The sequence below is a fragment of the Coregonus clupeaformis genome, chromosome 4 (genome assembly GCF_020615455.1).
Source record: "Coregonus clupeaformis isolate EN_2021a chromosome 4, ASM2061545v1, whole genome shotgun sequence".
In the NCBI taxonomy this organism is placed as follows: Eukaryota; Metazoa; Chordata; class Actinopteri; order Salmoniformes; family Salmonidae; genus Coregonus; species Coregonus clupeaformis.
The window spans coordinates 10,062,502-10,088,554 of record NC_059195.1 but is presented as its reverse complement, the minus strand read 5'-3'; the positions used below and the strand labels follow the sequence as shown (position 1 = coordinate 10,088,554).

The 26,053-nt window shown below is 42.4% G+C and overlaps 1 protein-coding gene across 3 annotated transcripts in view; it reads left to right on the top strand.

Moving 5' to 3' along the window:
* LOC121551671 (kalirin-like) overlaps positions 1-26,050 on the top strand; it is a 359,366-nt gene extending 333,316 nt beyond the window's left edge. Inside the window, exons 37-60 of one of the 3 annotated variants that reach the window (XM_041864384.2) lie at positions 405-500; positions 1,275-1,393; positions 1,745-1,811; positions 2,520-2,623; positions 3,231-3,300; positions 3,610-3,696; positions 3,812-3,904; positions 4,039-4,089; positions 4,281-4,358; positions 6,650-6,835; positions 7,077-7,248; positions 7,639-7,880; positions 8,244-8,500; positions 10,163-10,298; positions 13,974-14,033; positions 17,237-17,264; positions 17,532-17,694; positions 21,923-22,044; positions 22,163-22,294; positions 22,527-22,691; positions 23,434-23,512; positions 23,689-23,889; positions 24,441-24,579; positions 24,837-26,050. In XM_041864384.2, the coding sequence (XP_041720318.2) occupies positions 405-500; positions 1,275-1,393; positions 1,745-1,811; positions 2,520-2,623; positions 3,231-3,300; positions 3,610-3,696; positions 3,812-3,904; positions 4,039-4,089; positions 4,281-4,358; positions 6,650-6,835; positions 7,077-7,248; positions 7,639-7,880; positions 8,244-8,500; positions 10,163-10,298; positions 13,974-14,033; positions 17,237-17,264; positions 17,532-17,694; positions 21,923-22,044; positions 22,163-22,294; positions 22,527-22,691; positions 23,434-23,512; positions 23,689-23,889; positions 24,441-24,579; positions 24,837-25,382 (3,393 nt within the window). In that variant the 3' untranslated portion in view covers positions 25,383-26,050. The remainder of the gene's footprint in view (positions 1-404; positions 501-1,274; positions 1,394-1,744; positions 1,812-2,519; positions 2,624-3,230; positions 3,301-3,609; positions 3,697-3,811; positions 3,905-4,038; positions 4,090-4,280; positions 4,359-6,649; positions 6,836-7,076; positions 7,249-7,638; positions 7,881-8,243; positions 8,501-10,162; positions 10,299-13,973; positions 14,034-17,236; positions 17,265-17,531; positions 17,695-21,922; positions 22,045-22,162; positions 22,295-22,526; positions 22,692-23,433; positions 23,513-23,688; positions 23,890-24,440; positions 24,580-24,836) is intronic. The other 2 variants (XM_045210062.1, XM_045210064.1) reach the window with 2 other exon arrangements.
* The last annotated feature ends 3 nt before the right edge of the window (positions 26,051-26,053 follow it).

Here is a 26,053-nt window from a genome sequence, read left to right as displayed (position 1 = left end):
CACTGTTTGTGACCTGACTAACTAACACACTGTTGCACTGTTTCACTTTCACTCTCGCACTTGACTCTATATACAAGATCACACCACACTGTCTGTGTCTCGAATGGCACCCTATTCCCTTTGTAGTGCACTGCTTTTGACCAAGAGCTCTGGTCAAAACTAGGGCACTATAATTTGGGACACACACTTTGACACTAAATTGTCTCTGGCCTACTACTAACTGATGTAGCTTGTGTATAATTCCACAACCACCTCACATTGCTCCACTAAAGTTTGCCTTTTGTAGCTACTCAAAGGTCCAGACTAATAACTACCTTTGTCTCCCTGTCCCTGTTCCGTTTCTCCTCCTCCCTGCTGCTAACACGCCCTCCCTCCTTCCCTTCCTCCCAAACCGTGCCTTACAGTCCTCCGCATTGCTTACTGCTCGTCAGGGCTCTGCCGATGTCCCCAGCGCTGCGGAGCTTGTCAGTGCAATAGAAAAGTTGGTAAAAACTAAGATGGTAAGTGCAAAGGTGAATGCAATACAAAATGGCATTGAGCAATTGTCATTTCTACGCTGTCTTTGCACACTGCTAACAGTCGGTGACTATCTTTTAACCATCTCTAAGTTAACCCTCTCTTCCTCTTGACGTTATCTACTCGTTCCAACTTCCGCTTCTCAAAGGCCACTAGCCAACCCATGTCATGCTGACTGGGAGCCACCATTTTGAGATGTTCATCAGATGTTCATGTTATCATACAGGACAGTTAACACATAGCTTCCTTTCTCAATGTGGATGATAGAACACAGGTCGCGTCTCAAATGGCACCCTATTCCCTGTCTAGTGCACTACTTTTGACCAGAGTCTGGTCAAAGGTAGTGTACTACATAGAGAATAGGGTGCCATTTGGGACTCAGACACAACCTCTCTTGTCACGTACAGATAAAATAAAACAGATGAAGTAGAATGGCGTCAGGTGAGAAATCGTGTGATACGTTTCCAAGCATCTAATGCACAGTAGCTTCCTTGTGAATGTTTGTTAATTTGACAATGCTTTGATCAACTCTCTTTCAGCTTTGTACACGTGGAGCCATTTCCAAAGAGTACATTACAATCGAACAGTGTTTTTGAGATGCATAGATTTATTATGTGGTTCATTGAAGCAGAGTGATCTGAAGCAGAGTGATCTCCTCATCAGTTCCCTCTCCCTGTTTCACAGCACTGGACTGTATGACTGTAACCTCTGACCTCTGAGCCCTGGCTTCATGTCCTCTCTCTCTTCTACCTTGTCAGAATCTGGAGCCAGGTGCCTATCCCAGCTTCACCACTTTGACTCCTCCAGAGCAGACCAGCCCAGCCCTGCCCAGGAACCCTGAACTGGAGCAGAAGGCCAAAGCTCTGCGTGGACGCATGTACGAGACATGTAGCTAAACCTCTGGCTGAGTCCCAATTCTCCGCCATTCTCACGAAGTGTGCATTTGTGCACTCCCCATCATGGATTTAACAATTGTGGAAACTCCATCCAGCCAGTGATTACACCAATCCAATGTTTTTAAGTCCATGAAGGGGAGTGTTCAAGTGCACACTTCGAGAGAAGGTTGGAGAATGTGGCACACAAACAAGGGCCCTTGCCTCTCTTGAAACTCCCAAGTTAAAGTCCCTTTGTTTGTAACATTACTGCATTTAGAGGTGGTTCATTCTGCAGATAAATGCTGCCTCCTGTGTGTATTCAGGTCACTGAACACACTTGTCCTTTTCCTCAGGTTTGTCCTCAATGAGCTGGTACAGACGGAGAAGGATTATGTCAAGGATTTGGGGATTGTAGTGGAGGTGAGTTGACAACAATCTCATCATAGTAGGGGACTATTCAGCCTCAATATTGCGGAAGGAGCATGAGAGAGAGGTAACAGTGGTGTCCTAGTAACACTGGAGAATGTGACCAGTCACTGCTCTAGTTTTAGAACTCATAAATCTCCAAGGCTTGCGTCCCAAATGGCACACCATTCCCTATTTAGTGCACTACTTTTGACCAGAGCCCTATGTGCCATTATATAGGGATTAGGGTGCCATTTGGGATGCATCCAAGTGTTTTGTGTTGGAATAGCAGCGAGGCTGTGCCCTTGTTGTCGTCCTATTTGCATTGTGTCCTTCGGTATTTATGTCAAAGTCACAGAGAAGCTCTCTGACTTATGACCATATTTATGTACAGTACAGAAAACATAATTTGAGTATGGTTTTGTCTTACATGGTGAGATAAGTGCATAGGGGTTTTCTCATGTCCAGGGTTGCGTCCCAAATGACACCATATTCCCTATATAGTGCACTATAGGCCCTGGTCAAATGTAGTGCACTAAATACGGAATATGGTGCCATTTGGGATGCAGTCCATGAATTCAACCATATGTAGTAATCCTATTCTCTTTTTCCACCGCATGATAGTTTTACAATGCTGATTATTATCGGACTCTCATGTTTCCTGTGACGAGTCATATCAAGTCCACGACCTAAATTCGGTCTGATGTTTTTTTTCCCTTGTAGGAGTTCATGAAGAAGATGGAGGAGAAGGGAGTCCCTGAAGATATGAAAGGAAAAGACAAAATCGTTTTTGGGAATATTCACCAGATTTACGACTGGCACAGAGAGTAAGTCGTTTTCCAGTCTGCTGATTGTGTCTGTGTGCAAAATGGCACCCTATTCCCTACGTAGTGCACTACTTTTGACCACAATGTGACTCTGTTGCTATCAATTGATCAAATCACTTTTTGTAAAGGAGAATATGTATAATTAAATCGAGGGTTCATATAAATTATCATAATATAACATATTTGGTAGCGGAATAACATTTGGGGAAATCGGGTCTAGACTTTATTTCCTTATCATTGTTGTTATTATTATTATTATTATTATTATTATTGTCATTAAATTGTCTGCCGAAAATATGTCATGAGTCTTCTTAAGCTATGTAGAATTTGCGTGAAATGAGCTTCAAAACAACAACATTTTCCTAGGTCCCTCATTAAACAAAATCTAGCTGGTGTTGTATTTAATATAGGCCATCTCTGTAAACAATCATTAATAAAAAATCAAAAGGGGGGGGATCAAATGTGAAAAGGGTAGCCCTGGGGAAAAAAGGTTGGGAACCCCTGGTAGAAGACCAAACTTGGGCACTCCTCATGAAGTAGAATATAGCACTATTTTGGCTTGCCTTATTGCCCTACACAGTGATTGAGAGAATGTTTCCTCCCACAGTTTTTTTGTCGGTGAGCTGGAGAAATGTCTTGAAGACAGCGAACACCTTCCTGAGCTTTTCATAAAACATGTACGTGACTTGTGTCCCATTTGTTGTTTGGATGTAGTGGTGTAAGAACATGTTTTATTGTACATGATGATGAGATGCTGGGTGTTGTAGAACATCAAGTTAGACACATTTAACAACCATGGGTGACAACCAAAACATTTAACAACCATGGGTGACAACCAAAACATTTAACAACCATGGGTGACAATCAAAACATTTAACAACCATAGGTGACTTACTGAGGTTAAAATAATTATTCCGACATTTTCAACCATAGAACTGGAAAATAAATGAGCGGAAAGATACTAATACTGTGCTCCTTTTGTACAGGAGAGGCGACTACACATGTATGTGGTTTACTGCCAGAACAAGCCCAAGTCTGAATTCATCGTCGCTGAGTATGACACATTCTTCGAGGTGAGCTATACCACACTTATGAGAATTCTTGCGCAGTCTGAGAACAGCTTTGCATAAGAATATTTTATTGCGTTATAAATAAGCCTAATGCTAATTGCATATAATTCTACTTTAGGGCGTACAGCAAGAGATCAGTTCAAGACTGGGCATAAGTGACTTTCTCATAAAGCCAATTCAGAGAATTACCAAGTATCAGCTACTTCTAAAGGTAAGGCTAAAATGTTCAACTCCAGCATACAAGGAAACCTGTAATATGCAAGTCTTAGATATACTGTATTTACACAAAATGTTTTTAAAAAATAATTGATGCCCTATTAATTACTTAACTCTTTTTTTTTTCAGGACTTCTTGAAGTATAGTTCCAAAGCAGGACTAGATTGCCAAGAGATGGAGGTAACAGAAACGATTTGCAATTAAAGCTATATAGTATGTGTTGTATCTTGTATAGGGTTTCCCAAAATACCTGTTTTTTCTGAAATCCCCTTGGGAAAGTTACTGGAATTTTGTAACCTTGTTGTATTGTGTATCCATCATCATGGCTATATCTACTTCAATGCTCACACCATTCTTAATGTGTTTTACAGAAAGCAGTTGGTTTAATGTCCCAGGTCCCCAAGCTGTGCAATGACATGATGAATCTTGGCAGACTACAAGGCTACGAGGTACTGTACATTTCATGTCATGTACAGTGGGGGAAAAAAGTATTTAGTCAGCCACCAATTGTGCAAGTTCTCCCACTTAAAAAGATGAGAGAGGCCTGTAATTTTCATCATAGGTACACGTCAACTATGACAGACAAAATGAGAATTTTTTTTCCAGAAAATCACATTGTAGGATTTGTAATGAATTTATTTGCAAATTATGGTGGAAAATAAGTATTTAGTCAATAACAAAAGTTTCTCAATACTTTGTTATATACCCTTTGTTGGCAATGACACAGGTCAAACGTTTTCTGTAAGTCTTCACAAGGTTTTCACACACTGTTGCTGGTATTTTGGCCCATTCCTCCATGCAGATCTCCTCTAGAGCAGTGATGTTTTGGGGCTGTCGCTGGGCAACACAGACTTTCAACTCCCCTCCAAAGATTTTCTATGGGGTTGAGATCTGGAGACTGGCTAGGCCACTCCAGGACCTTGAAATGCTTCTTACGAAGCCACTCCTTCGTTGCCCGGGCGGTGTGTTTGGGATCATTGTCGTGCTGAAAGACCCAGCCACGTTTCATCTTCAATGCCCTTGCTGATGGAAGGAGGTTTTCACTCAAAATCTCACGATACATGGCCCCATTCATTCTTTCCTTTACACGGATCAGTTGTCCTGGTCCCTTTGCAGAAAAACAGCCCCAAAGCATGATGTTTCCACCCCCATGCTTCACAGTAGGTATGGTGTTCTTTGGATGCAACTCAGCATTCTTTGTCCTCCAAACACGACGAGTTGAGTTTTTACCAAAAAGTTATATTTTGGTTTCATCTGACCATATGACATTCTCCCAATCCTCTTCTGGATCATCCAAATGCACTCTAGCAAACTTCAGACGGGCCTGGACATGTACTGGCTTAAGCAGGGGGGACACGTCTGGCACTGCAGGATTTGAGTCCCTGGCGGCGTAGTGTGTTACTGATGGTAGGCTTTGTTACTTTGGTCCCAGCTCTCTGCAGGTCATTCACTAGGTCCCCCCGTGTGGTTCTGGGATTTATGCTCACCGTTCTTGTGATCATTTTGACCCCATGGGGTGAGATCTTGCGTGGAGCCCCAGATCGAGGGAGATTATCACTGGTCTTGTATGTCTTCCATTTCCTAATAATTGCTCCCACAGTTGATTTCTTCAAACCAAGCTGCTTACCTATTGCAGACTCAGTCTTCCCAGCCTGGTGCAGGTCTACAATTTTGTTTCTGGTGTCCTTTGACAGCTCTTTGGTCTTGGCCATAGTGGAGTTTGGAGTGTGACTGTTTGAGGTTGTGGACAGGTGTCTTTTATACTGATAACAAGTTCAAACAGGTGCCATTAATACAGGTAACGAGTGGAGGACAGAGGAGCCTCTTAAAGAAGAAGTTACAGGTCTGTGAGAGCCAGAAATCTTGCTTGTTTGTAGGTGACCAAATACTTATTTTCCACCATAATTTGCAAATAAATTCATTAAAAATCCTACAATGTGATTTTCTGGAGAAAAAAAATCTCAATTTGTCTGTCATAGTTGACGTGTACCTATGATGACAATTACAAGCCTCTCTCATATTTTTAAGTGGGAGAACTTGCACAATTGGTGGCTGACTAAATACTTTTTTTCCCCACTGTATTTATTTAGCCAGGATATTCCACTCAGTAACAATTGCCTCTGTTATGTCATACGTGTACAGGAAGTTAGTGCCAAGATCAGCTGTGATTTTAGGATTGTTTCAATCCATGCTCAGCTTGTGAAAAATTAGAAAAATTGACTCATGAAGCTGTATTAGCTATATTATTAACTCAAACAGGTCATGGCTTAGAGAGTCTTAATGTTTGTTCCTCCATAGCCGTAGTAAAAGTCACTTTGACGACACTCAGACTAAATGAAATCTCTGACCTCTAAGATAAGCAAAGATTTGCCTTGCCTGATGTAACAGTGGGGAGATTAAAGCACTTTTTGACAATGGCCTGGGCTACGTCCCAGATGGCACCCTATTCCCTATATAGTGCACTACTTTTGACCAGAGCCCTATGGGTGCCATTTGATGGGTGCAATTTGAGATGCAACCCTGGTTTCAGACCAAGCATATGTGTCTGCTGTTAGCTTTATGACCTGGTGAGGAGAGAAGGGCTGATGGACTGTGTAATACCCCTGTGTTGACAGACAGACTGGGGGATGGCTGACTCTGCTTTATTCTCCAGCGTTGATAGACGTTGAGACGTAACTGATCCAGTGTGTGTTTGCGTGTGTCTGTCCGTGTTTGTGTGTGTTCCTGTTCCGCCCCCCAGGGTAAGCTCACCAGCCAGGGTAAGCTGCTGCAGCAGGAGACGTTCTTCGTGACAGAGCAGGACACAGGCGTGCTGTCGCGCAGCAAGGAGCGCAGGGTCTTCCTGTTTGAGCAGATTGTCATCTTCAGCGAGCTCCTCCGCAAGGGCTCGTCCACGCCGGGCTACCAGTTCAAGAAGAGCATCAAGGTGAATTACGTCAACCACGACCACAATCAATAACATCAGGTCCCATATTTACAAACCGTCTCAGAGTGCTGATCTAGGAACAGGTCCACCCTCTTATTCATTATGATTAAAAGGCCAAACTGGTCCTAGATCAGTACCTTCTCCTAATAGAGCTGTCCCGGAAACAATTTCCTATTTCCTACTTTTGCGTTGATAATGATTTGTGCATTGATGGGTTAGCATGCTTGTTTCATTGTAACAGGTGAGCTACCTGGGCTTGGAGGAGCACGTGGACAACGACCCTTGTAAGTTTGTGCTGTCGTGTCGAGGCTCGGCCGAGCGCTTCACCCTGCAGGCAGCCAACCTGGACATCAAGCAGGTGTGGGTCCAACATGTCAGCCAGGTCCTGGATGCCCAGAGCAACTTCCTGTCTGGTGAGAGAACATCCTGCTTGACAAACACGTCTACTGTCATTAGCTAGCTCTAAGGTTGCAAGATTCCAGTAATAATTTTCCCAAGATTCCCAGAAGAATTTCAAGAAATCCTAGTAGGAGGATTCCAGATTTTATGCTCATTCGCTCCTGATTCAGGTAATCTTCCAACCAAGATTTCTGGAAAACCTGGAAAATTTAGAAAATGTACTGGAATTGTGCAACCCTAGCTAGATCAAAACCTGTTTAATCATAACTACAGCCTCAACACAGAGTAATACTATGCTATGTTCACCTCTATCATGGTCCTCATCTGTCTAACACAGAATACACAGATATTATGTGGCTTATCTGTCATTGACTAGTGTGTGTAACAATGAACCATCTCCACAGCCCTGCAGTCTCCTATTGAGTACCAGAAGGAGAAGGGTAGTTCTCACTCCCTCACCAGAAACCCGTCCGGCAGCCGGCCTCCTAGTTCCAACAGTAGGCCCCTCTCCACCTCCTCTGTGGGGGCAGAGAAGCCCCCCCTGGTGGGACCGGGAAGGACCCCCACCCCTCTCGAGCTATCTACTTCCAACGGTAGCGCCTGCTTCGACCCCACGAAACACAGTGAAAGCTACGACTCCACCAGCGTGAGTCCAGTCCAGTCTGGTTTAATCTAGTCCAGATCACTCCAGTCTAGTCTAGTCCAGTTCTGTCCAAAGCCAATTGCCAGGACACACCCAGGTCGTAGTGTTACATTAGTTCTGATGGCTGGCCTAGTTTTACCGCATTTCAACAGGAGACGTTGTGTTCGAACTTGCTGACAAGAAGAACTGAAGTCAGAGTTAAGGAATTGAGTCAATGTACTGTACTGTATGTGATGACTCAGACCCTTTTGAAAGGATCGTTATTTGAATGTGCATACAGGTTTGAATCAGTGTTGTGATTTCCACTGTCATAATATAATTATCTTCCTTCCTGTACCTCCACACCCCTCCCCAACCCCTCCCCAGCAGCATGACAGCGTTGGATGTAACGGCATGTCCTCCACCATGATGGTGACCCAGGACTACAGTGCACTGAAGGAGAATGAGATCTGTGTGATCCAGGGCGAGATGGTGCAGATCATGGCCACCAACCAGCAGAACATGTACCTAGTTTACCGGCCCGCCAACAGCCAGTCTCCTGCAGCCGAGGGCTGGATCCCAGGCCACATCCTGGGCCCCCTCACTAAAACGCTCAAAGACAGTGCTGCTGACGCAAGCATCAAGTAAGTGTCCCGTAAGCCCTGCCCCCACACCCACGGAGCTGCTCTGATTGGATGAGGTGAAAGTTGAGTCTGCTCCAATCCCTACCCCCAACCCCCTTTATGGGAACTAACTCGGAAATGTTGGACTACACAGGGGTCATGTTTTCTCCCTATTTTCTGTTAATATATGTAAAGACTTATTCAATAATTCTCTGAAAAGTGTTAGGACTGTAGAGAAGACGCACAGAGAAAATCTTACATCAATGTGGAACTGACTGGTCTGGACTTTTATTTCTGTTTCTAACACCGTTTTTTTCTTTGCACGTTTTGAAAAAAAAGAAAGGCCTGATGATGGACTGAGGCCTATTTCTCCAAGTGGAGAAAGTTTATGTTATTGTCTATGGCAATTTGTACAGGTTGTGTTTTTAGTTTATTTTTAGAACATTTCTGGGTTTTGTTTGTTTTTGTTTTGTTTTATTATTATCAGATATGTTGGCAGTTTACTGTAAACTTTAATTTGGTTTATTTACTGATTCGCTCTCCAGTACATTCCTGTATAAAATATTTTGCACTATTTAAGAGAATCCATTATTAATGAAGTCAGGTTGTGCAATATAATGATAGTCACAATGTTCATCATTGTACTTGTAGTGTAACTAATCATTTTAAATGCATTTTAAATATGTAAAATACAATTTTGACATAAGCATGAGTTTGCAAGGCAACATATAAGTTGAACTTGTTTGCATTAGAAGAACATCAGTGACATTGTTAATATTGGTAAATACTACAACTCTGCAGTCAAACTGCACTTTTCTCTGCTGACCGTTGCTCTTACAGCATTAGACCTAGATTCCATTCTTATCTCACATTGAGGTTAAAATGAATAGTAAAATCAGTTAAACCAGTTATTTTATAATGTTGAATTCAATTTGTAAAGATCTTTATCAAGTTTAATTGTGGCTTGCCATCCATTTCCTCCCAATGATGGACCATTTCTAAATCGTGGTCTTTATTAAAGTGATCATCATTCTCATGGACATGTCCTGGTGGTGTATAAATACATTCACAAAACACAAACACCACTTCTGGGATCTACATACAGGAGTGAAGAGGTTAGGAGTTTTTCAACAGCACTTTATCCACTTTCTATATGATTTGTTTATTTTTACCCGTTTTGTTGACGTAGTCTGATTATTATAGTAGACAACTTATTTTAATTTTCTACTAACCACACCGGTCCTCAACAAAAGTTGGTTGTGTACAAAGCAGCATCATTGAAAATCTCATGACAAATTAGAGCCATTGAATGGTTGGTCAGACCTCATATGTTCAACCAACTATGCTGCTTTAACACAAATTGTCTGTCCACTATGGTGTAAGAGAATCAAGGTATGGTAGCGTATGAAGAAGTCACATTTACATAGCTTCTCCATCTTGTGTGTTTAAATTTCTAATACACAGTGATACAAACATGAACATTTGCTTTTCTATTTGGAAAATTCTGTTCCAAAGGAGGTACATTTGTCTCTCTTTCTTTTGCTTTCTCTTGATCTCAATCTCACTCTTTGATTTTCTTTCGTTTCAATAAAGTTGGCTAGCCCCACTCAATCCCCCCTGCACCTCCTCTCCCCTCACTGTGAATAAGCCTGGATTTGACTGGTACATTTCTTGGCACAACAGGAAATCTCTTTCATGGAATACCCTGCGCTCAAGAAAGCGGGCAGAAAAGGATATCAGTGGCAAGGGTGGTGATGCAAAGGTTGAGAATGGACTCCGTAAGCCCAAGGAGATTCTCAGCACCAAGGTCACTGTCGAAGTGAGTAAGCGGGCTAATGGCGGAGATGGAGTTCTGTGACCCTGGCTGCCAATCCCTCACCTGTGTGTTGTGATGTTAATAATCTCCAACACTAAAACATAATAATCTAACTGCACTGTCTGCTCTTACTTTGGTTTGACTCCCCCTTATGCATGACGCTAATGAGTCAAGTGACTTCTTGTCTGTAAATTGTGGTATTTTTGGTTTTGATTAAGCTAACTTTTGTTTTTGTTCAAATTAACAATTTTTGTTGACATTAATAACACTGTGAAACCACTATTTTGATAGCTTGATGGGTTCCAGGACATATGTTATCTCCTAAAGGAAAGTCCTCATTCCAGAGTATGGGTTTAGCATTACGGTATTATAAGCTGTTCACTTAGCTGTTCAATTAAAACACACTTAAACTGGAACTCACTATACAGTGCATTCGGAAAGTATTCAGACCCCTTCCCTTTTTCAACATTTTGTTACGTTATTCTAAAATGGATTAAATTTTAAAAAATCCTCATCAATCTACACACAATACCCCATAATGACAAAGCGAAAACTGTTTTTTAGATATCTTTGCTAATTTATAAAAAATAAAAAACACAAATACCTTATTTACATAAGTTTTCAGACCCTTTGCTATGAGACTCAAAATTGAGCTCAGGTGCATCCTGTTTCCATTGATCATCCTTGAGATGTTTCTACAACTTGATTGGAGTCCACCTGTGGTAAATTCAATTGATTGGACATGATTTGGAAAGGCACACACCTGTCTATATAAGGTCCCACAGTTGACAGTGCATGTCAGAGCAAAAACCAAGCCATGAGTTCGAAGGAATTGTCCGTAGAGCTCCGAGACAGGATTGTGTTGAGGCACAGATCTGGGGAAGGGTTCCAGGACATTTCTGCAGCATTGAAGGTCCCCAAGAATACAGTGGTCTCCATCATTCTTAAATGGAAGAAGTTTGGAACCACCAAGACTCTTCCTAGAGCTGGCCGCCCGTCAAGCTGAATAATCGGGGGAGAAGGGCCTTGGTCAGGGAGGTGACCAAGAACCTGATGGTCACTCTGACAGAGCTCCAGAGTTCCTCTGTAGAGATGGGAGAACCTTCCAGAAGGACAACCATCTCTGCAGCACTCCACCAATCAGGCCTTTATGGTAGAGTGGCCAGACAGAAGCCACTCCTCAGTAAAAGGCACATGACAGCCCGCTTGGAGTTTGCCAAAAGGCACCTAAAGGACTCTCAGACCATGAGAAACAAGATTCTCTGGTCTGATGAAACCAAGATTGAACTCTTTGGCCTGAATGCCAAGACTCACGTCTGGAGGAAACCTGGCACCATCCCTAAGGTGAGGCATGGTGGTGGCAGCATCGTGCTGTGGGGATGTTTTTCAGCAGCAGGGACTGGGAGACTAGACAGGATTGAGGGAAAGATGAACGGAGCAAAGTACAGCGAGATCCTTGATGAAAACCTGCTACAGAGCGCTCTGGACCTCAGACTGGGGTGAAGGTTCACCTTCCAACAGGACAACGACCCTAAGCACACAGCCAAGACAATGCATTAGTGGCTTCGGGACAAGTCTCTGAATGTCCTTGAGTGGCCCAGCCAGAGGCCGGACTTAAACCCGATCTAACATCTCCGGGGAGACCTGAAAAGAGCTGTCCAGTGATGCTCCCCATCCAACCTGACAGAGATTGAGAGGATCTGCAGAGTAGAATGGGAGAAACTACCCAAATACAGGTGTGCCAAGCTTGTAGTGTCATACCCAAGAAGACTCGGCTGTAATCGCTGCCTAAGGTGCTTCAACAAAGTACTGAGTGAGGGGTCTGAACACTTATATAAATGTGATTTTTTTCTATACATGTACCAAAATGTATACAACCCTATTTTTGCTTTGTCATTATGGGGTATTGTGTGTAGATTGACGAGGTTTAATATATATATATATATATTAGAATAAGGCTGTAACCTAACAATGTGGAAAAAGTCAAGGGGTCTGAATACTTTCCGAATGCACTGTACATTATCTTCCTGTATCAATATACAGTAGCAGTGCATTTCAAAGTAACCCCATATAAATTCAAAATGATGCTATGCTAAGTCTGCCTATCCATCTATAATTTCAAGCATGTTAGAGTACTTTGTTTTAATTTGACAATTATGACCATTCAAAAAAATCACACTAAGTTTGCTTGCAAGTTTGTCCTCACCATGGTTTGTTTTACTATTTATGCCACTACCCTTATACTCCCAACATCAAATATTAACAGGAAAAGAGACCTGCACATAGAATGAAATATCTGCTTTAGTGTGTCATTAATTATCTTGAGTTAGATTGCATTGCTTCAGATGTCAGCTCTATAATTTCTATGATTTAATATAGCTTAATTGCTTAATTTTCCAGCTCAATATATATCCTCCAAACACCGGCTTCTCGGGCATTATAACTTTTATACAACAGGTTACCAACATATTCAAATAATGATTGACATATTTTCATTAGAAGTGTTATTTTGAGGAATTTATTCATACTATTTCAGTCCTGACACAAATCTAGGGTTGCTACCCAAGCCGGCTGGTCGTTCGTTTTATCAGTTCGGTTGCTAGAGACGCGACCCAGTCGTTCAGTCTTTTTGTTCTGTATGTATGGTTCGTTCGTTCTAAATGTTCCATTGCCATACTGGCTGGCAACTGTCTTATTCCATGCTTGCTAGCTAGCCAACTACGGCTAATTTATAGTCACGTCAAAAAGTGCAGCCAGAATAACAGCAAGGCAGCTGCATTTGCATTTGTTTAAGGTGTTTTCTAGTGACATTTATTTGGATACACCCATAACAATGAGCAAATGCGGCGCGATTTCGCCTGGCATAGAAAATGTGCTCACTCGTCAGGACACTGTTGTTCAGAGGAGCTAGCCAACAACACAGCTAACACAATCACTTCAAACTGAAGCTGGAAAGACTGCAAACTAGCTGCACTTAATTTTATTTTACTTTTTTTCAGTTTACATTTCTTTGTATATATCCATAAAAATGATGCCAGCTGATTCATGATTTCGACTGGCTGAGAAACTGCCTGCCTGCCTGTCTCGTCCCGACTCCCGACACATTGATTACTATGGGACAGCTTGAAATCGAATTTGAATATTGAAACAATGTTGCAAATGTCGGAGAGACAGACAGCAAGGTTTATACAAATCTCCGCTGTTGAAAACTAAATGTTAGTCTAAAAGAAATGTGAGATCATGTCTAGATGCTTTTTATAGTGGAGAGCAAGTTTATAAAAGTGCCTGGCTGGGCTGATGAGACAGTGGATTGCGCAGTCAGATGGAACAGAGTAAATAGGCATTTTAACGTCATATAGTTAGTCCGTGGTAATTTGTGGAATAGACACCGGCTGGAATGCGCTTTTAACCAATCAGCATTCAGGATTAGACCCACCCGTTGTATAATAGCCTACAAAGAATCCTGGGCCCATATTCAGAATGCTCCTCAGAGTGGAAGTGCTGAGCTAGTATCAGTTTTGACTTTTCGATCATAATTAATAAGATTGTGTGGACAGATCCTACATCAGCACTCATACTCTGAGACACTTAGTACGGGCCCTGACCATGCCTCTAGCTTGGGGACCCCCAGGCCTTTGTAACATCTCTAATTTTGCTTTCTCTCATCCCACACCGCAGGAGTCAAACAGCTCAGAGGAGTCAGATTGCGATGATGAACTCCCCAAAACTAGCATGGAGGTAGTAGTACACACTGATTTGTCATCATGCATGCTGCCCAGTTGAGTTTCTGTAGCGAACCCAGTGAGCACAAGAAGTTGAAATACATTTTTTCTACCAAAAATACGTGTTTTTTTGTACATCTTTTCAACGTATTTTGCTCGTAGGGAAGTCTGCATATTAGCAAGAGGAAACTACACAGAGCATTTTAGGGGTTTCCACTGTGGTCAGGAGCATTCTCCCAAAACATCAGGTTCCACATATTGTTCCACTAGCTACAGAGGTTTCATCCATATAAATATAATCACTAGAACAGACATTCCCATTCAAGTCAATGCTTATGCAATGGGTGGACCAGCGGCCATTTTGAAAATGTACCCATAGAAGTATGGTTTTATCCTGAGCAGGAACCAAAAGGAACCAATTTTTGTTCCTGCTCCTTTTCTGATAGCATTTTCTGGATCCAGCCTCAATGAGGCCATGGGTGGAGTTTGTAAATGCATTAGCCACGTTTAAATGCACTGATTGGTGCACAATATTAATACATCAGATAAGCACCTGGGGCGTAATCATTAGTCAAACGTATTGCAACCGAAACCGTTTACTCCAAATGGAAGATGTTTTTAAATGAAAACAATAATTTCTATTGAACAAAGTCAGGTAGGTCCCTCAAGGTTTTGTTCCTAGTGACTCTGTTTCGTTCCTACTGAATACACCCCTGAAACAGATGAGCAAAAGACAAAACATTTCAAATGCATATTTTTGGTTGAAAAGACGTTGAAAATAAACTCAGCAAAAAAAGAAACGTCCCTTTTTCAGGACCCTGTCCTTCAAAGATAATTAGTAAAAATTCAAATAACTTCACAGATCGTCATTGTAAAGGGTTTAAACACTGTTTCCCATGCTTGTTCAACGAACCATAAACAATTGATGAACAAGCACCTGTGGAACAGTCGTTAAGACACTAACAGCTTACAGACGGTAGGCAATTAAGGTCACATTTATGAAAACTTAGGACACTAAAGAGGCCTTTCTACTGACTCTGAAAAACACCAAAAGAAAGATGCCCAGGGTCCCTGCTCATCTGCGTGATCGTGCCTTAGGCATGCTGCAAGGAGGCATGAGGACTGCAGATGTGGCCAGGGCAATAAATTGCAATGTCCGTACTGTGAGACGCCTAAGACAGCGCTACAGGGAGACCACGTGTAACAACACCTGCACAGGATCGGTACAGCCGAACATCACACCTGTGGGACAGGTACAGGATGGCAACAACAAATGCCCGAGTTACACCAGGAACGCACAATCCCTCCATCAGTGCTCAGACTGTCCGCAATAGGCTGAGAGAGGCTGGACTGAGGGCTTGTAGGCCTGTTGTAAGGCAGGTCCTCACCAGACATCACCGGCAACAACGTCGCCTATGGGCACAAACCCACCGTCGCTGGACCAGACAGGACTGGCAAAAAGTGCTCTTCACTGACGAGTCGCGGTTTTGTCTCACCAGGGGTGATGGTCGGATTCGCGTTTATCGTCGAAGGAATGAGCGTTACACCGAGGCCTGTACTCTGGAGCGGGATCGATTTGGAGGTAGAGGGTCCGTCATGGTCTGGGGCAGTGTGTCACAGCATCATCGGACTGAGCTTGTTGTCATTGCAGGCAATCTCAACACTGTGCGTTACAGGGAAGACATCCTCCTCCCTCATGTGGTACCCTTCCTGCAGGCTCATCCTGACATGACCCTCCAGCATGACAATGCCACCAGCCATACTGCTCGTTCTGTGCGTGATTTCCTGCAAGACAGGAATGTCAGTGTTCTGCCATGGCCAGCGAAGAGCCCGGATCTCAATCCCATTGAGCATGTCTGGGACCTGTTGGATCGGAGGGTGAGGGCCATTCCCCCCAGAAATGTCCGGGAACTTGCAGGTGCCTTGATAGAAGAGTGGGGTAACATCTCACAGCAAGAACTGGCAAATCTGGTGCAGTCCATGAGGAGGAGATGCACTGCAGTACTTAATGCAGCTGGTGGCCACACCAGATACTGACTGTTACTTTTGATTTTGACCCCCCCCCCTTTGTTCAGGGACACATTATTCCATTTCTGTTAGTCACATGTCTGTGGAACTTGTTCCATTTATGTCTCAGTTGTTGAATCTTGTTATGTTCATACAAATATTTACACATGATAAGTTTGCTGAAAATAAACGCAGTTGACAGTGAGAGGACGTTTCTTTTTTTGCTGAGTTTATGTATTTTCAGCGTCTTGTGCTCACCTGCATCATTGTAACTCCTCTACAGCATATGGACCCCAGGAACAGTAGCTGCTGTATGAGCAAGCAACAACTAACGGGGATCCTAATAAACTAAACAAGCCTGCTCCCCTCCAAAGCTTGCTCGGTCCTGTGTGGCTCAGCTGGTAGACCATGCCGTGTGCAATTCCTTCAGGGGCAACCCATATTAAAATAGATGCACGCACAACCAACAGTAAGTCGCTAAATAGTCTGCTAAATGGCACATATTATTATTGAAAATGCTCTAGTTCCTCCTCAGTTCCAGTTCCTGGTCATTGTATTGGAAAAGCATCCTCCTGTTGCCTTTAACAGACTTGACCTATCAGCAGGTGTGTTGTAAAGATGTCCACCCTTTTTGATTTTCAATACTATATAATTGTTCCTATTACATGTCATTATTTCCCTAAACCAGTCTTAGCGATATTAAAAAGGTGCTCCATGTGCCACTTGTCTGATCTCAAGCATCCACACGTTCTCTTCTTGTGTAGCAGTGTTGTTTCCATGGAGCATTACTGCAACCTAGTGTTCCTACCTTGGAATAGGTTCATGAACGTTAAAAAAGCATCTCACAACCCCCCTGAAGAATGTTACTACTCCTGACCTATCTTCTTTTGGATCCTCTGATGCTTGCATCCCATGCGTTTTTTTTATTGAGAACAATATTTTATTACGCATTTTGTTCAAATGGGTTTGAAGATTTTTAAAGGATGGTATGCCTAAATGTCACAAATAAATGTGTGGTACGATGCCCTAGTACAGTAACCTATATTGCAAATAATGTTTAAATGGTAGTACACAACTGTAACACAGAACTCTCTGAGGTATGTATGTATTCACTTTTCATATTTTTCATTTTGAATAAGCAAAACAGAGCATAATTCAAACAAGAACATTAGTTCATTCATATTGCCTAACAGCCATACCTTTTCTTTGCAGATAATGAACCCCAATTTTATACAAGAAGGTAAGATGAACTATCAGAGCATAAGCACCTGCATTTAAATGCTTAAGAGTGAAATTAATCACTTAATTACTGATATGTCATGGATCCTGAGTCTGGTTGCGCCTCAAATGGCACCCTATTCCCTAATAGTGCACTACTTTTGGCCAGAGCTCTATGGGCCCTGGTCAAAAGTAGTGCACTATATAGTGTGCCATTTAGGACGTAGTGTATATTTGCTGTTAGAATAATGTGGTGTGGTTAGCTGACACTGTGTGTGAATGTATTTAGTGGCTCCAGAATTCCTGATACCACTAGCTGATGTGACGTGTGCATTTGGGGAGACGGTGGTCTTGTGCTGTAAAGTGTGTGGACGTCCCAAACCCAACATCACTCTGAAAGGACCTGATCAGAGCCCGGTTGTCAACAACAGTCGGTTCACTATCAACATTAGGTACATGGACTATAAGGTTTCTAGTTAGAAGTTCTAGATCAGATCTCCAACCCTGTTCCTGGAGAGCAAACCTCCTGTACAGCCTGGTCTCATAGACTAGACGTAACATAGTAAACATAAATCCGGGATATTTAAATTAGTATGATACTGTATGTTACGTTTGGTATGGTTACATGAGACAAGGTTACTTAAGGGAAAAACTAAAAGAGGGTGGTTGGTCGGGGGTATAACGCAAATGTCCAGCAACCCAAAGGTTGCGCGTTCAAAACTCATCATGGACAACTTTAGCATTTTAGCTAATTAGCAACTTTGTAACTACTTGCTACTTTGCAAATACTTAGCATGTTAGCTAACCCTTCCCCAACCCTAACTTAACCATTTAACCTAACTCCTAACCATAACCCTTTAACCTAACCTTAACCCCTAACCCCTAGACTAGCTAATGTTAGCTACCTAGCTAACATTAGCATTAGCGGCTTAGCTAATGGTAGCCACTACAAATTGGAATTCGTAACATATCATACGTATTGCAATTTCTTAACATATTGTAGGAAATGGATGATGGACTTCCACAAATGAATATACAGTTCCTTCAGAAAGTATTCACACTCCTTTACTTTTTCCACATTTTGTTGTGCTACAGCCTGAATTTAAAAATTATTAAATTGAGATTATTTGGTCACTGGCCTACACACAATACCCCATAATGTCAAAAGGGGAATTATGTTTTTTGACATTTTTACAAACTAATTAAAAATGAAAAGCTGAAATGTCTTGAATCAATAAGTATTCAATCCCTTTGTTATGGCAAGCCTAAATAAATTCAGGAGTAAAAATGTGCTTAAGTCACATAATAAGTTGTATGGACTCCTTCTGTGTGCAGTAATGGCGTTTAACATGATTTTGGAATGACTACCTCATGTCTGTACAATTATCTGTAAGGTCCCTCAGTCGAGCAGTGAATTTCAAACACAGATTTAACCACAAAGACCAGGGAGGTATTCCAATGCCTCACAAAGAAGGACACCTATTGGTAGATGGTAGACTTTTTCCACGTTTTGTTACAGCCTTATTCTAAAATGGATTAAATAAATAATAAATCATCATCAATCTACACGCAATACCCCATAATGACAAAGCGAAAACAGGTAAAAAAATATTTTTAAAAAAACAAACAAAAATACTTTTCAAAAAACAACATATATATATATATATATATATATATATATATATATATATATATTTACACACATTATTTACATAAGTATTCAGACCCTTTGCTATGAGACTCGAAATTGTGCTCAGGTGCATCCTGTTTCCATTGACCATCCTTGAGATGTTTCTACAAGTTGATTGGAGTCCACCTTTGGTAAATTCAATTGATTGGACATGATTTGGAAAGGCACACACCTGTCTATATAAGGTCCCACAGTTGACAGTGCATGTCAGAGCAAAAACCAAGCCATGAGGTCAAAGAAATTGCCCATAGAGCTCCGAGACAGGATTGTGTCGAGGCACAGATCTGGGGAAGGGTACCAAAAACATTCTGCAGCATTGAAGGTGGCCTCCATCATTCTTAAATGAAAGAAGAACCACCAAGACTCTTCCTAGAGCTGGCCGCCCGGCCAAACTGAGAAATTGGGGGAGAAGGGCCTTGGACAGGGAGGTGACCAAGAACCCGATGGTTACTCTGACAGAGTTCCTCTGTGGAGATGGTAGAACCGCTAAGGACTAGGGAGTATTTCAAGATAATAAAGAAACGGTATGGAGCTAAGCACAGGCAAAATCCTAGAGGAAAATCGGGTTCAGTCTGCTTTCTACCAGGCACTGGGAGATTAATTCACATTTCAGCAGGACAACAACCTAAAAAAAGGCCAAATCTACACTGGAGTTGCTTACCAAGGACAGTAATAATAATAATAATAATATGCCATTTAGCAGACGCTTTTATCCAAAGCGACTTACAGTCATGCGTGCATAAATTTTTGTGTATGGGTGGTCCCGGGGATCGAACCCACTACCTTGGCGTTACAAGCACCGTGCTCTACCAGCTGAGCTACAGAGGACCAGTGAATGTTCCTGAGTGGCCGACTTACAGTTTTGACTTAAATCTACATGATAATCTATAGCAAGACCTGAAAATGGTTGTCTAGCAATGATCAACAACCAATATGACAGAGCTTGAAGAATTTTGAAAAGAATAATGGGCAAATGTTGCACTATCCATGAGTGGAAAGCTTTTAGAGACTTACCCAGAAAGACTCACAGCTGCAGTCGTTGCCAAAGGTGCTTCTACAAAGTATTGACTCAGGGGTGTGAATACTTATGTAAATTAGATATTTATGTTTTTCATTTTCAATAAATTAGCAAACATTTCTAAAAATATTCTCACTTTGTCATTATGGGGTATTGTGTGTAGATGGTTGAGAGAGAAATCTATTTAATCCATTTTAAATTCAGACTGTAACAGAACAAAATGTGGAATAAGTCAAGGGTTAAATACTTTCTGAAGGCAGTGTATACCATGCGAAATATAACATATCGTACTAAATGCAGTGTCTCAGATTTACGTACAGAATCTTACGAAATGCTCTGAGACCAGGTTGTCCTCTAGGTTTTCACTCCAACCCTAATCTATGGCACCGGATTCTAATAATTAGCTGGCTGATAAACTGAGAGGTTAGTTGGAGCGAAACCCTACAGGAGGATAGCTCTCCTTATTTTTTTATTTTTTTATTTTTACAATTCGCGATTGTTTATACCAATCTAAAACTATGCAGAAATCTGCAATTCCTTAGGCTAGAAACAAGCAGTAAAATCCCAGAGGAAGTTGCGACTGATGCACAAGAATGGTTTGTCTCTATGACATTCAGAAGCTGAGCTACGACCATCTAAAGTCGAGGAGTCATAGAAATTAGACTTTGCTTGGAAAGGGATCTTATACAATGTGTGACTGTCACTATCAATTGATCAAATCACTTTCTGTAAAAGAGAATATGTATAATTAAATTGAGGGTTCATATAAATTATCATAATATAACATATTTGGTAGCGGAATAACATTTGGGGAAATCGGGTCTAGACTTTATTTCCTTATCATTGTTATTATTATTATTATTATTATTATTATTGTCATTAAATTGTCTGCCGAAAATATGTCATGAGTCTTCTTAAGCTATGTAGAATTTGCGTGAAATGAGCTTCAAAACAACAACATTTTCCTAGGTCCCTCATTAAACAAAATCTAGCTGGTGTTGTATTTAATATAGGCCATCTCTGTAAACAATCTAGACTTTATTTTCCTTATCCATTATTATTATTATTATTATTATTATTATTATTATTATTATTATTATTATTATTATTATTATTATCATTAAATAGCCTATCTAAAAGATGCCATGATTCTTGTTAAACTATGTAAAATTGCAGGAAAGGAGCTTCAACACAACAACATTTTCATAGGCCCTCCAGCTTGATATTTTTCAAATGTGAAAAAGGGGGCCGTGGGGAAAAAAGGTTTGGAACCTCTGGTCTAGATGATCACAGGAATTTAGCGACATCCAGTGGAGCCTGATGGAGGGAGGATGGCTCATAGTAATGGCTAAAATAAAATAAGTGGAATGTGTCCAACTTGTGTAAACCATATGTTTCATACTGTTCCATTCATTCCATTCCAGCTAGTACTATGAGCCTGTCCTCCGATTTTTTTGTCCACTGGCCACCAATGTTGGTATCCAATTTCTAATTTGACTTGTGATGAATGAATGGAAGTGCATAGCCAAATGTTGCAGAATGGAGGTTACTAATGTTGCCTCAAAACTTATAAGAGCAGGAAGTGAGATGAAAGAAACATCTCTGGTACCCTACTATGTAGGGAAAAGTTCCACTCTATTGTCTGAGATAATTGCTTAAAGGTAAGGCCTAATCCCATTGTAAATCCATTGAGTAGACTAAACATGTTGTTGGGGGACTAACATGAATTTAGATGGAGCTCAGTAAAAGAAGCAATCAGCTAAAGCATATACCAACGTTCTGTCCCAAATGGCACCCAATTCCCTATATTGTGCACTACTTTTGACCAGGACTCATAGGGCTACGGTCAAAAGTAGTACACTATGTAAGGAATAGAGTGCCATTTGGGATGTAACTCAAATGTAACAAAGGTCAAGCTCTATTTTCAGCAACCAATCAAACCTGGCCTCTTCTTCTCTGTCCTTGTTTCCAGGGATACGGGTGACATTCTGCTGAAGATCTGTAACCTGATGCCCCAGGACACTGGCATCTACACCTGTGTGGCTGTCAACGACCATGGCACTGCCTCCTCCTCCGCCTCTATCAAAGTACAAGGTAAGAGGAAGGGAAGAGAGGGGGGTTATGGATGATGGATGGAGGGAGGAATGAGGTAGGAGGTGAGGTTCTCTATGGCCATGGAGACTACTGATGTTGGGCTGATGTCTGTTTTCAGGTATACCAACAGCACCTGCGAGGCCCGTGGCCCAGGAGGCCAGTAGCAATGCAGTGATCGTCCACTGGCTCCCCCCTGCCAGCTCAGCTAGCTGTGCCGTGTCCAGCTACACAGTAGAGTACAGGCAGGAAGGTACAGTAGGCCCATCTCTTCTGGCTCTGGGGTGAAGTTGCTCCTAGGTACAGATCTAGGATCAGTCTCCCCTCCCCAATTCTAACCTTAACCATTAGTAGGGGAAATACAAAACTGACCCAAGATCACCATCTAGGCCCAACTTCACCTACAATTCACAAGCTACAGACAGTCACCTGAAATCTTTGAACTACGACTTGTTGACCTAACCTCTTCGTTCTCTTCCCTGCAGACTCCCTAGTGTGGCAGCAGTCAGTGGTCTCTACGGTAGATGTGTGTGTTAAGATTGAAGATCTCATTCCTGGGGGGCACTACCAGTTCCGGGTCAGTGCCAGTAACCCCTGGGGGGTCAGTCCGCCCAGCGAGCCCTCCAACATGGTGACCCTGCCCAGCGGGAGTGAGTCAAACCCTCCACCTTCACACTACAAGCAGGGAGGGAGTTACGCAAATACCTAGACTATACATACGTCCTAAATGGCACCCTATTCCCTATATAGTGCAATACTTTTGACCAGGGCACAGGTGCCTGCTCCTAGAATGCATACTAAATGGCACCCTATTCCCTATACAGTGCACTGCTTTTGACCAGAGCCCTATGGTGAAATGTAGGGCACCATGAAGGGAATAGGGTGCCATGAATAGGGTGCCCATGAAGGGAATAGGGCGCAGTGGTCTAAGGCACTGCATCGCAGTGCTAACTGTGCCACTAGAGATCCTGGTTCGAATCCAGGCTCTGTCGCAGCCGGCCGCGACCGGGAGACTCATGGGCGGCGCACAATTGGCCCAGCGTCGTCCAGGGTAGGGGAGGGAATGGCCGGCAGGGATGTAGCTCAGTTGATAGAGCATGGCGTTTGCAACGCCAGGGTTGTGGGTTTGATTCCCACGGGGGGGCAGTATAAAAATATATATATATGTATTCACTAACTGTAAGTCGCTCTGGATAAGAGCGTCTGCTAAATGACTAAAATGTATGTAAATGTAATTTTGGAAGCAGTGTCTCACGATTGGTATTTCAGCCTCATTACGAAAACCAGTCATGGCAGATCGAGAGGTCCTTGAGGAAACGTTACTGTATGAATGTAGCTACAGTGTAAATATTGACTAATAAAATATTCAATTTGTTTTCTCTCTATTCTAAGCTTCCACAAATGATGGAATGGGCATTCAGTGGAAAGACAACTTTGAATCGAGTTTCACAGAAATGTGTGAGATCGGACGGTAAAGTGCACACCTCCACTGTTTTAAAGCAGCCTACCATAATAATTTGTTGTATTTTATTGGGATTTTTAATACAAAAGTTATACAAATTCTCATAACAAAGGCTCATGGCAGCAGTTTGATAGGTACAACAATGACATTTTACAACTACTCTCCTACTCCTCTCCCTTCTCCAGGGGCCGATTCTCTGTAGTGAGAAAGTGTCTGAACAAGGCCAGTAAGAAGGAGGTGGCTGTGAAGTACGTCACTAAGAAGATGCAAAGGAAGGAGCAAGTGGCCCACGAGGCAGACATCTTGAGCCACGTCCAGCATCCTCAGCTGGTGGCTCTGACTGACACCTATGAGTCCCCCACCTCCCTCATGTTGGTCTTCGAGCTGTAAGGAACTTTCTGCTGTGGACTTCAGCTGTTTCTCAATTAATCTTTCCTTGATTTCTTGCATCCTCTCTCCTCGCCTCCTTCTCAAAATGCATTGGAGAAGAAGGTCCGGGTGGAGGGACTTTGGACCTTATCCTCCAATACGATTGAGGAGGCGGCAAGGAGAGAGGAATCGAGAAAATATTAATTGAGAAAGAGGGATGGATTATTGTATAGCCTGGTGGTTCAGTCTGTTTTTGCTTTTAGCCAATTCCTCACTGTGTTGCTAACTGCCAAGCCTAACATGTGAAGCTTATGGCATGACAATCATAGAAGAGTTGAACCCAGTAAAGGACCCAGGCTAGGGATTATAGTTTACACTTGGCTTTGTTAGTGTAAATTAACTTAGTCATTGATTGCATCCTAAATGGCACCCTATTCCCTACATAGTGCACAGATTTTGACCACAGACCTATGTAGTAGTGCATAATACAGGAAATAGGGTGCCATTTGGGACGCACAATAGTGTCATAGTGTGGTCTGAATAAATGTTTGTCTCGTGTTGTTTCCAGGCTGGAGGGTGGGAGGCTGCTGGACTACCTGGTGGCCCATGATGAGCTGATGGAGGAGAAGGTGGCCTTCTTTGTGAAGGACACCTTAGAGGCTTTGCAGCACCTCCACACCTGCAGAGTGGCCCATCTAGACCTAAAGGTGAACACAAAGCACACATTGGTACCAATGCTAAGGACATATGTTATTAAAGTGACATTACACTTTAGTTTGACAGATGTTTTCAGACCTCTAAAGTAGTCTGTCAAGATGAAACCACGTCCCACGACACCCCAAATTAATGGAAATCAGTCAACTTTTGTGGTCTAAAAGAATCTGACAAACTTTCAGTGAAATGTCACTTTAACTTGATCTTGGTCAAACCCATTAACAAACCCATTCCTCTCGTGTGTCTTTAGCCTGAGAACCTCCTGGTGGATCTCCACGTGCCTGTTCCTTCTATCAAGCTCATAGATTTAGGAGATGCGGTCCAGGTGTCTGGTCACCGTTATGTCCACCTTCTCCTGGGTAACCCCGAGTTTGCGGCTCCCGAGCTGATCCAGGGCACAGCAGTGTCCCTGAGCACTGACGTGTGGAGCGCCGGGGTTCTGGCCTACGTCATGCTGAGCGGCGTCTCGCCCTTCCTGGACGAGAGCCTGGAGGAGACGTGCGTCAACATCTGCAAGCTGGACTTCTGCTTCCCAGAGGACTACTTCCAGGGAGTGAGCCAGGCAGCCAGGGACTTCATCTGCTCTACCCTGCAGCAGGACCCCCGGAAGAGGCCCAGTGCCACCATCTGTCTTCAACACCCCTGGGTGAGTGCCCACAGTGGAGACTACTCCAAGACCCCACTGGACACGGGCCGCCTGGCCTCCTTCATCGACAGACGGAGACAGCTACACGACGTGCGCCCTGTCACCAACATCAAGGGACTATTGACCAGCAGCATGGGACACACCCTATGATCACCCTGTGAACAGCCAATTAACACCCTATGAACACAACACAAAAAGGTGAAACGAAAACACTCTATAAGTAGTACTACAGGGGTGTATTCACTAGGCACTCCACAGAACCAAACAGAAGTAAACTGAACCAAACGGGGAGGGACCTACCTGAATTTGTCCAATAGAAACTAGTTTTCATTGCTAAACAAAACTGTTTGCAACTGTTTGGACTAATGATTACACCCCAGGGCTCTGCCATTGAAACATGATTTCCCATCAAAACGTAACTCTGGATAGTGGATAATACTGTAACTTGTCAACAAACATGTTGTGTGAATATCATTACTGTGTTCAAGATGCCAGAAGACAAGACATTGGCATTCGATTCATTGAGATGTTTCAGAGCTGTAGTATGAAGCCCTACCACTCTTGTGGTGTCCATGTATTGTAAATGCCAACATCTTAATATATCATCCTTGGAAATGATTAACTAACTATCAGAGAAAGATCTATGAATGGTAGTATAACTGTTGAATGTAATTTATTGTAGAATGTGGTCAACCTTTGAAGAAGTGCTATTGTATGTGAAGAAATATTCAGTGTTGATCCCTTAGAGTGTAGATATAGTATAATGGCTATTTTTCCAATGGTACGGTTTGAGATATGAATTAAAGAATTTAACACGATTG